The sequence below is a fragment of the Prorops nasuta genome, unplaced genomic scaffold, assembly GCF_024137725.1.
Source record: "Prorops nasuta isolate Cenicafe-Biocafe unplaced genomic scaffold, Cenicafe_Pnas_1.2 PNAS00004, whole genome shotgun sequence".
Lineage (NCBI taxonomy): Eukaryota > Metazoa > Arthropoda > Insecta > Hymenoptera > Bethylidae > Prorops > Prorops nasuta.
In genome coordinates, this window is record NW_027116801.1 from 416610 (window position 1) to 428916 (window position 12307).

The 12307-nt window shown below is 40.2% G+C and overlaps 1 protein-coding gene across 6 annotated transcripts in view; it reads left to right on the forward strand.

Annotated features, from left to right (window-relative positions):
• The window catches only part of LOC136772345 (uncharacterized), a 140579-nt gene that overhangs the window by 73866 nt on the left and 54406 nt on the right, over nt 1-12307 (forward strand). For all 6 annotated transcript variants that reach the window (XM_066725255.1, XM_066725254.1, XM_066725259.1 and 3 more), the window contains one exon: nt 2200-2262. In XM_066725255.1, coding sequence (XP_066581352.1) covers nt 2219-2262 — 44 coding nt within the window. In that variant the 5' untranslated portion in view covers nt 2200-2218. The remainder of the gene's footprint in view (nt 1-2199; nt 2263-12307) is intronic.

The window sequence follows — 12307 nt, forward strand, 5'->3', positions numbered from 1 at the left end:
CTAACAACCAAATTTTGCGTATTTGTATATAATTAAAAATTATTATCTATTAATTGGTCATTGTCATTCTAGTCTTGAGACAAAAATAACGTAAGAGTTATTTTTGGTTGCCTTTTACAATGCTGCAGTTACATTATTCGATTCGGAATTAACGAGGGCTGGCGCCAATTTAATCATGAATATTCAGAATTACGTGTGTTATTATTCGAGAGTGTGCTAAACAAGCTCATAATCGCAAACATTCCTAGGTTTTGCACCCGATAACGAGCTCCATGGACGAATAAACTAATGTCTAATTGTGAGCGTTGCCAATCAAATCCATGTTCGTTCCCAAAAAAAAAAGATTTCCTACTAATCTCTGATCATTGCCACTAAAATGCTACACTGTGTAAATAATTGCACGAATTAATCCGAAACACTGCGATTCGCTATTAACAAATACTTGAAGCAATTATAAAGCAATCGAATTAAAATGAATTCGTTTAAAGTTAAATGAAAATCTATATATTTATATAGCACGATTGAAACAAATCTGTTTGCAATAAATACGTTGATTCCTCCGACGAGATAATATAAACATCGAGGGAGGAGCGTATACTATAAATAAAAGGGTTTTGTTAGACTCTGTTGAAAAAAAAAGGAGATATAGCGCGGAGATGAAAATTGACGATTTATATACGCATTTGGCGAGTGCGTGCATGCTGGGTACAATCGGAGCCTCCGGTTTTTCCCGTGCAAACCCGCGTGCTTTTCCGGTCGTGAATCGTTACGGCCCTGTTAGACTGGTGCTAGGGGCTTGGTGTGGGGGTGAGGGGTGTAGGAGGACTTTGAAAACAAGGAGAGAGAGAGAGAGAGAGAGAGAGAGAGAGAGAGAGAGAGAGAGAGAGAGAGAGAGAGAGAGAGTAGGGGTTTGGGGTGGATTGTGGAAAAAGCGTTTTGCCCCCGGGAATGGGAGGTCGGGCACGCAAAAAGTAGCGAGGGGGGGGAGGGGGTGAAGTTTGGGGTTGAAATGTGCAAGGGGTGGGAAGAGGCCGACAGAGAGAGTCAGAGAGGCAGATAAATGGATAGATAGATGAAGAAAGAGAGAGAGGGTTGTGCAGAAAGAGAGACTGAAAAGAAATAAAGGTCTTAAAAGAGAGAGAGAGAGAGAGAGAGAGAGAGAGGGGGGGGGGGGGGAGGGCACATCTATGAAGGCGCGAGGGATGAGGCATCCGGCAAGTAGAGTTGAAGGGATTCAACGGGGGGAAAGTAACGCGGGTGCGACGACTGGAGTGGCACCACTTTGCTGAGATATGCATGAGCTCGCTCGAGTTACGCCACTGCCACGCTGCTTACATAATATAAACGTCCGGCTGCAAAAGGGTTACTCCCGAATACTCCATTCTCCAAGCCCGCTAATGCACATCCCATTGATCGAAATATTAATCCCAGCCACGGACAAAACACCCTTCTCTCTCTCTCTCTCTCTCTCAGTATCTCATTCCAAAAGTATTCTTTCATCAATACAGCACACAGTTTGGTTAAACTGCTCCTTTAATCTTAACTGCTTTATCATTGAAGCTTTTTCCGCGCAAGAAGTAGAATATTATCATTGATATATTCTACTGAAAAAAAAACAAACAAAAGAAAATACTTTCATTCGAATAAATCTTTATTTAAACAGCGCCAATTAATGGTTTATTTATTGGTTTTAATAAATAACCGATTCGCAACCAATTATTTCCACCGAGTCAGTTTTAATTCATTTCGTTAAATTTCATCAGTCGTAAGTAAATATTTCAAAGTGGAAATATTTAAAACGATGTTTGCTTCAATCAAACATGTTTGGTATCGAATGGTCAGTATTATACAACGTAATTATCGGTATGATAATAGCGATATTGTTAAAAAAAATCCTCGATTGTTTTTATAATATTCCAGTGGAGCTGCTTCATTACGGAGGAGTATTTTATAATGGCACAACTGAAAATGCTAATCGATAGCAATCAAAGTTTTGATTCGCTGGGTAAAACTTGAATCGAACGGAGTCTAAAGAAAATAGGGTGTGGAAAAGTTGGAAAAGTCGATGAAAGTTGGTTCGGTGGTGTATAGCGAGAGTACAGATTTGCAACGCGAAGCTTTCTGTTTTCATAGAAAGATTTGTATAGTTTCTTTTCCGATCATTAGACAAATTCGATTAATCTGACTTTTCTCTTGCAGGTCGGGCGGTTGATGCCTGATGGCGCGAGCTGGAACCCAGCGCTGGAGGAATCCTGCTCCAGAGTAAGTAAACTTCCCCAAAGCTCTATTGATAACTCTGAAATTCCAAGGACGAGCTTGAATTTCTATTTCGCGACGATATCTACTGCAGGACACAATGGAAAAGAAGGTTTTTCAAAACAGGGAAAAGGAGGGGAGGGGGGGAGTTTCAATATTTCTTGCAAAGGTCATTGTCCCCGAGTAGAATGGAAGCTTGGATAAAGAAGGCAGGAATCCTTCTTCGAAGGAAGGCTCGTACATCGAAGGAGAAGAGCATCCTTGATCAAAGGATCCTGATTGGAAAGGCCAAGAGACTCGGGGGAATGAATAATTGTAGAGCACCCCTCGTCAATTGTAATCTTCCAGTATCCAAAAGTCAAGAGCGATTCATCGGAAATAGAAATTGGGTATATCATGATGAAACTTTGCTTAAAAGACAGTTATATGTATAATAAGTGAATTTTTTTTTAAATTACCCAATACCGAAGCACTACCATATCTGAGCTCTCTCGATACGTAACCACCTGTAATCTCGCTCGATTGTTAAAATCCGAAAGAGGCTTTGAAATAATTCTCGACCGTTTGTCGATCGATCCACTGGTTTCTCCATGGAAAATACAGCAGAAAGGAATTAAAAGGTTGAAACGGATGAAGCTTAACCTTGACATTAGTTGGGATACGGATGTGGCGATTGAGGTTCGATGGAGTTTAACAGAGGATATGGGAATTGGAAGAATGCTTTGAGATAGGAATTAGACGAGACTGCTATTGTTTCCAGTTGACTAAGCCGGTATATATATATATATATATAGGTTGCTTTCAGAGATGCGGAATGACGAAGAGGTTGGTTTTCGCAATAAAGGATTATGTAGGATCGGTGACTGTGCAGGGTAACTACTCGTTAGTGACGCCGATCCATGGAGAAAAGAAAGGCTCCTCCGATAAGGGCCGAGGCACTTCCGGTTTTGATTAATGCACGGCATGGCGCGTATTAATTATCTGTTATTGGTCCCTCGAGAGAACTCGACCAATCCCACGCAGGCCAATTAGCTACTTACGAGCTTTCATGGCTTCGACAATCGACCAGATCGATCCGGGGTGAATAACTTTTTCTACCACCAGCAGTAATGCACCACAATGTTGCCTAGCTTTATATATATGCCTTTGGTCTAACCCTTCCCCAATGCCCTCATCGGTTTTGCTAATATTCATCCCTGCAAATCCCAGTGTCTATGTACCACAACGATCCACTCGAACATGACCTCGCCAATCTCTTTTGCCAGACTGCAGACCGCAACCTTTTCACGCTCGGGGAGTTTGTTACTATATATATATATATATATATATATATATATAAAGAAAGAGAGAGACCACCCATAAACCAAGTTCTCCCTCGTTTACCGGCTAAATTTCCAACATCCACTGAAATACCACCGGAAGATTCGTCCTTGTCCAGGATTATCCCCCTCGACGTACATTGCACATTCCAAGAGCTGCACTCGACGAAACACGTTGGTGGATCTCCAATGAATTCCTAAATCTATAAAACCTTATCGCATCTGCTATGGAAGATTCCATTTTCAAAGGATTTTCATCGTTCGAACAGAAAGATGGGGATAAAAAATAATTCATATATACGGATACTTTAATGGTTTCCACAGGATTTACGCGAAGAAACGTGGAAAGTTTTAAACGATCGTGCGATAAATTGTAGCTCTGGCGTTAAAAAAGCAAAGAAATTGAGGAGGGAGCATCGGGTTGCGTGTCTTTGATTCTTAATTTCACGCTTCGCTTACTCCGGCACATATCATCTTCTTAAGATTTTCATGAAACAAGGTTGATAAAGCAGGTGAATCGTGCAATCGCGTGGATTAACGCATAACTACCTGTTACTTCACGGTTCAAAGTCCTCTATTTATTAATGGCTTCCTTCGCGCTTCGCCATTTGCATGCTTCAATTTAACGACGACACCTTAGTTTCTGTCTGTATACTATAATGAAATATTGGATTATTTTGCTTGAAACAGCTCAATAAGACTTGAGATTAATCACTGTATGTTACGATTCACCACGTGTAATAAATAAATTTTTATAAATTCCGAAATTGATAATCCTCGTCGAATGTAAAGAATTAGGAGGGGGTTAATGAAATAGTGATTCCAGTTACATTAGCTGATTAACTGGACAAACATAGAAGAACGTTTATAAAAAGATGGGAGTGAAATTAGAGGACGATGGCACGAGCTTCATTAAAGGGAGTGAAAGTTAATTACAAGATGGTTTCCGCGAAATTGCAGTTTGTACATCCGGTTGGGTCGAGCGTAACTCGTTAGGGATGGTAATAAGCTGCGCTACGAAAAGGCAGCGCGCCAACAGGAGGATTGACAAATAGATAAGGGGTGTAACCGGTAAATAGGAGCACAGAACTACACGTGTTAAGTTTTCACCCTCTGCGAGCATTTCGGCACATGCGGTCCGTGCAACTGTGTGAGAGCCACAATTTATACCTCCGACTAGTCCGGCAAAATTCCTCATCCACCTTACAACTATGCTAATCTTCTTTTCTTTTGCCACGACACGTCATCAATAATCCCTCGCACTACCACCCTTTCCCTCCCTTTATACGTCTCATCAGCCCTAAAGGTCTATTCATTACTGAGCCTAAATTATGTTGCACTCGATGAACAAAAGGACGCAATACCTATTGATATATTTATCGAAACCATTTCTCTTATAGATGTTATTAAACTCAAAACCAACAATTACTTTTATATATATATAGAATTAACAAATTATAACGTTTACTGTATTTTCATTGATAAAATTTAATCAGAACCATGCAGCAATATGATTATAATAATTATCGTTTAATTAATTTTAATTTGTAGGTGAAGTATGAAACTGTACCGAGCATTAAACGTAATTAGTTGTGCGAATAAATTGTTTAACATTAATCAAAGCAGTCCATATACACGATAAACGTTGCTTTATTTTATCGAATCATTCATAATATCAAGCAAGTATTGCAATAAAATAATCTTAATAAATTCTACTAAATATTATTATGATAGGGATATTTGTTTAGTGTGTGTGCATGTATGTGTGAGACATACACGCAATAAGATAATGTAAAAACTTTACAATGAGTCGAGGGATATTTGTTGGTTTAATCGGTGGTTATTTTGGAGAAAAAACTAATGAGACTGTCTGGCGATTAAGAAGCAGAGGTAGGAAGGACTGGGGTATTTTTGGTAATATAATAGGAAAGGCCGCAGGCTGTGTGAAGAGAGAGGGAGAGGGAGAGAGAGAGAGAGAGGAGAACGCGCGCTTGATTAGAAATTAATCCGACAGTCGGAAATTGGCCCGCGTAAACGGAAACAGGTAGGGCACGAATCCACGTCTGGCTCGCTATAGCTCTATATATCGCAAATCATATCAATAGCAATATTATGTTCAACGTTCGATTCAACGCTCGCATTTTTCAATTAAAAACAAATCAGCGTAAATAAAGCGTGGCTCCGAGCGAGGAAAGCTGTCAATCGTGAAAAGCATCGATGTAAAAGTCCTGATGGGGATGAAAGATAGCAGAGAGAGAGAGAGAGAGAGAGTTCGTTAAGAGGGAAATATTTGACATGGATATGATTTTCCTGATGCGAAAAACGAAAAAAGATTGAACGAGGAAAGAATATATTTAGCTGATAATTTTCGCGAGTGAATTAAAGTGGGTGAAAGGTTGTCGAGTGGTTATAGCAGGGAGATTCGATTTAATTTAAAATGGAGAAGTGAGCAAACTGTTGGTCGATCCAGCCAGAGCCCTCCCTCGTCTCCTCAGCCTCGCTCACCGATGGACAACCCCGAAGCAGCTGGGGAATTTTCACAGACAGCCTCGGGCAACAAACTGATTCCAAGATTACGACTCTAATTAATGGATTAAGCTGGTCCGTTCGGGATATACTCTCTCCCTGATGGGAATTGGCCAATATTTTCCGCACCCTAAATATAAACCCTCAAAAATCCACCCCTAACAAAGTCTTCCAATATTTATTATATATACCTTCAAATTGCAATTAAATATCAATTACATATAATAATAATTGTACGAGAGTTGGTGGTTTTGCGGAGGAAACGCTTTTCCGGGGGTTTCGGAGCATTTTGGTGCTTTGGGGGGGGGGGGGGGGGGTAGTTTAAGGGGATCCAAGGTGTTCGCGTAATTAGATCCATTCGTTATTGCGTCTGCTGGGAATTCGATAACTGCGAATGTTTGCTTTTGGCTAAAACCACTCGGGGATGAACAATGGTGTTCCCGTTCAAAATACAATCATACATTGGTGAAGTAATTTGGGAACTATTCGCGTATTCACCACGGGGAGGGCTTGGGTAGAGAGGAGGGCTATTTTTCTTCCTCACGTATAAACTTGTTGTTGCGTATCAAAAACCTATATACCCATGTACAAATGATTCTAGACGTTTGTTCGTATATACGGTTAACAACAAATTGCACGACATGTCCTAGCTCTCTTTCCCTTTCAAAGATGCGAGGCTGCAAGCGTATTTATCCCTCTCTCCTGTCCTATCCAAGAATCGCAAAAGTGTCGTAAAGTTTGATCGATCGTAAATTGAAATTGTTCCACCGGGCGTACGTAGACGGGACGATAAATGAAACCTCGATACTCACCCTCAGGATGGAGCTACAAATTACGGATTCTCTCGTTAAATAACCAAATCCTCTCTTCCCGCATAAATTTTCAACAAAAACATATCAAACTGTCATAACGATCCATTATTCATTTTTCATTATTCTCTAACTAATATATATATATATGTAGTTTGTGCATTTGTTTAATTCAAATGCAAACTTTTCTCGCAAAGATTTGCAATAATTTTGCAAAAATTCTGTGGATATTGTGAAAAATTAGTGGGAATTATGGACGAAGATGTGGCTACAGAGGGATAAAATGCATACCTGTTGAGAATTGCAATATTTGGATTTATTCTTCTCACGGTTTGAAAATATGTAACGACAGTTGCACGCGTGCGGTTTAACAATATATTTTTGACTTATTCGTTCCCGAATGCCTCGCAGGTTTCGATTCTCTAATGATTTATTTAGGGAAAAATGCAATATCATTGATAGTACGATATGTTTTTGTAAATTATATCTTCGTAAGGGTATCTCTTGACTCGCGTGCTATTATTTTAGCCCTATTGAGTGAGATTTATCGAGTGATAAGGAATTCCTGCCCTTTTTTAAATAACGATAAATCGCAAAGCAAAGGGAATAACGTAAGGGGGTGAAATGAAACGAACGAATATTTCGAATAGGTTGTAGAATCACTGGAATAATGCTTTGGAATAAATTTAAGTTAAAATCTTTATCGTCTAGAGTGTAGAATCGTGTTAAAATCTGGGCTATATGCGAAGTATAGTTAATGCCATAAAATCACACTTGCTTGTAAATAGTGTAAATTCTAAAGCGTATATAGTAATGTGTGCGTGGTAATAATAATTACTTATTTTTAATTAAAACCGAAAATTGTGAATAAATTTTTTAAAATCCTTAAAATTTAGAGAGTGAGTATTATGGTAGGATTAGAACCATAGCTTGGAACAGAAATAAAACTTGCCTGGTGGATATCCTGAAAATAGAGTTTTTCTTGGTAGTGATGAATAATTTTTAGTTTTTTCTTTTTGTCTTTTTTTTTTTTTTTCATTTTTCTTCTAGACCGAATCCCATAGAAGCGTTAAAGGTTCTTTCTTTCGCGGTTAACATAGCGGAAATGGTAACGGTTTGAAGTCACTTTCCAGGTTGCTATAGAAATTACCAAGATGAACCTTTTGTTTTCTCGCAACACCTGGCTTCGTTTTAATAGGACAACTTTTCCCCTCTCTTACCCTCCTCTCCGACTCATCATCTTTCTTCCTTCGACAAGTTTCATTAAAACCTTTTTAAAGAAAACCTAAACTTTCACCGTAAAAAGAAAGAGCGCGCAGTAAAGAATTGTTTATACAGCGAAGATATCAGAAAACATTCGAAGCTGCGATTATTACCTTTCGGCCAAGGGCTCGTGAAAAAGGGGAAGACTGAAAATTGAAGCCAATCATGCGTCCCCTGGCGCAAGTAACCCTCGATACGTGACCTCGCTTGATTTGGCTCATAAATATTTGGCTGCTGCTCAGCTTCTGTTAGGTAAAGTCCAGCTGTTATAAGACGAGTCTCACGTTTCAACTTGATACCCCATCGAAAAGCCTTTCAAAGTACTCGGTAAGCCTCGCCCCAAATATCACACACACACACACACACACACATCTTCATTTTTATCTCTTTCAAAGAAAAATTCCAACATTCGCTAGAATTTTTCCAACACAAACTTTGCAATTCCAATGAACACTAATATTATTAAATAACTATGGAATAATAACGAAAAATGTTCAATTATTGGACATTCAAAGTTTAAGATTTATTTGTAAATATTTATGTGGAACCTTGGAAAAGGAAGAGTTACAACATCAGGGTGTTCCGATAAAGTTTCGTCGCTATCTATATATATATATATATATATATATATATATATAATGAAGTATTAATCATCGAATTTTCAGATAAGAGCAAATGAGTGGATTGAAAAATTGGATAATAATAAAGTTTGGAAAGTTTCGGGGATTTCCAGAGGTGAGTGCGGGTGTTTTGGTACATGAAGATATTCCTTGGAGAAAGGATTTATTGTGGCAGGACGTTGTAATCCTGGCAGTTTGCGTAAGTGGAGCGCGTTATCGTCTTGTTCACGGTGAGTACAGAGGGCCTGGGAGTGCTTTGTGGTATTTATTCGAGATGCTTCTGGATTCTATCTATGCAATGCACGGATGGCAAGTTAACAGAAGGTTCTCCAGCGCTCACTGTGGCAAGCTAGAATGCCGCAGGACCCGTCGAACACTTCCCCAATGCTTCCCTTTGACTCGAATACATTTCCTTGCTGTTGTTCCAACCCGATCGCCGCACAATTGCTCTCTTAACGGAATTACCAACTGTCACCCATATACCAACTCTCAGAATTTCAACTTGGATCCTATCGAGAGAGACTTTCACTTTTATATGAATGATTACAGTCCAACTCGATTTACCACAGCAATACGAGCCATATATATAGATAATCGCAAAATTAGTTCTCTCATAATTCTAAATAAAAAAAGATATCTATACGCTTCTCCAATATGGTGAACATTCACTGCAATGCATTTCCCTATTGTTGTTCAAAGCCAATCGACACACTATTACTCTCTCGACGAAATTGTATATACCTGCAACTGCCATCTTGTACGAACTCTGAGAAATTCAACCTCAATCCTATCGTTTTACTGCATTTTTCTGTCGACAATTATCCGACTCGATTTACCGCAACAACGAACCACAGCATGTCTAAAAAGTTTTGTCTAATAATTCGATAAAAAACCTCCATCCCATCAGTAGGCATAATCTATAGCTTTTTCGTATGAAAAGGGACGCCTGGTGGATTTACGACGCGAGCATCCAACTGGAAGTAATACAGCTTTCATATAGGAAATCTTTACAGTCTCTCTACGTCACAGGTCACTCATAAGACTGGTTTACCCTTGAACTCGTTGCTCGTCATCCAAAACGCGATAAATAAGTCAGGATAAAGAAAAGAATACTAGCTCGCTTAAACAATCCGTGTAATACCGTTACGGTCACACCATGCTTCGAAGTTACTCGACTCTAACGAGATCCTAACGCGTCTTATACCGCCAAGCTACAAAAACTTGAAATCTTTAGAAAAAGGCCACAAAAGTATCATTCTTCTGCTTCCGATAGCCAAAACTTTGCGTTTCGCGGTGCTCGAAATTTAACTGAGGTGAGTATTCGACTGTAAAATAATATACTGACAACACACGCTACAATATACATATATCTATATGTGTATATAAAGCGAAGAATCTCGTTAAAGTTACGATGATTACATTTCCCGTTAGACGAGGCGAGGTTTGTTGAAAACGAAGCCGCATATAAGAGGGCAGCTATTATTTCAAGATCCGAGCGCATTAAATGCATTTATTAGCGTCGTCGGGGAAGCGTTCAAAGGAGCAACGAAGAGCGGAGAGCGGTTGCTGAAACTCAAAGTGGGCGGAGGCCAATTCCAGGGGGGAAATTAATATGAAAACAAGCACTTTCCGCTGCAGCCTGTAGCCTCTAGCCCGTACAAGTGGTGGAACCCCCCCCCCCCCCCGACTGTACATCGCGCGCGCTCCTTCTCGCGGACTCCCCAAACTGAATTAACAGCTGTGGAGGAGATAGGGAAAGAGCCGCGCCGCGCAATGCCAAACCGCACCAATGCAAGCTGGGGTCATTGAACTTTAGCGACCCGCTGAATCGCGTATTCTCCGAACAGTCTAATAGCTGACGTTATAATTGACAGCGTCAAAAATTTCGCCAGACGCGCAAATTTATCGGTCTTCTCTATAGGTTGGTATACCTGCGACTCGATTCCCAGATTAATAGAACGATATGGAATATTATTGCATGCCATCTGAACGCGCGCGCGCGCGCACACACGAGAGAGCCCAGCTTCCTTCTTCTCTCTGTGTCTCTGGGCTAATTAAAACGAGAATATCGCGCGCGTCGGATAATTATTTTACATCGACTGTCAAGGCAAAGCCCATAGCAGCACTGTTAATGTGAAACGTGTACTTTGCTACATGTATGCGTGTCTATACGTGTTGTACAGAGAACAGTGGAATGTTGAACCTCCAGGAAAATTCACTTCCTCATCAAGCATTCAATTCATAATCGGATCTCCGCTGGATTTATTTGCGTAGACGCTATTTTATGCGTAATTAGATTGGATTTGCTTAATTGGATCTCACAAGCTTGTGTGCTAATTTCGAGTTTGCTTATTAATCCTGCGTATCCCCTCCCATTCTCTCTCTCTCTCTCTCTTTATACCTCTAGAGGTCAACCGAGCCAATGACCTTTGTTGGGTGTTACAACTTCTGGGATACCAATGATCTTTCGAGTTTCGTCATGTATCGACGATTAACAGCTCGGGCAGAATAAGTCGAGTGAGTGCGAATTCGCACGTTTCGCAAAGTACCATTAATAGTCGACTAATCCACGTTTCGGAACGACTCGACTCGACTCTTTCTTTAACGGCCACTTTCCACTTTGCCTTTTACGGAATCCCCGACTCGACTCTCCTCAACAGGTAACTCGCTGCTCCTTTAACGTTTCTATAACGAAGAGAGCAGCGAGCATTATTTACCTATATGTATTATATATATATATATCCCGGTAGGATAGGACAAGTCTGCCGTGTTAGGTTAGAGTTGGATATATATCTCCTGCTGGATCCTGTAATATTATATCAGAGCTATATAGGTTTTTATAGTTTGGAGGATAAAGGAATTTTTTCGCTCGTCGAATCGAGGAGAGCCAATCGCACAGCAACGAGGGCATGGAGAGCGAAGGCGAAGGAAACGTAAAAGGAAATATAACCTTATCGAAGCTGACTGCTCGGCTCTCTATCAATTACGGCTTCCTATCACAGAATCCTCCGAGATGAAAGTGTTCTTTTGTAAGATTCTCATGCTCCTTCCTGACTCATGCCGGCTGGTCAATTACACAACAGGTTATCAGTACCCCCCCCCCCCCCTCCCTCTCTCTCTCTCCAGAAGTCTCTCATTACCCACCATCACTCCCCAGGGGTCAACGCGCAACTTTTACCTCGATCTAACTTGCATTTAAACATTCCAGATTTCTTGCAAAAAAGGAGTAGATCCGAGTTGAACAATTCTCCAACCAACCTTCTAAGTATACCACGCTGTGAGCTCTTTATGAAAGAACCATAGTCTCGATTGAGAACCAGTGCCACTCGCTGACGTCACTTATTCCAGCAAAAATTCTACTCGCGATAAAATTTAATATTTTTCAGATACTGCGCGATATAATATTAATAATCGCTAAACTTTACTGCATAGTAAAAAAGGAGGCTCCTTTGGCTCGTAAAAATTCTACCTTACGATTCTCAACGCATTTCACAATTCGGTGGGAAAAAATAGT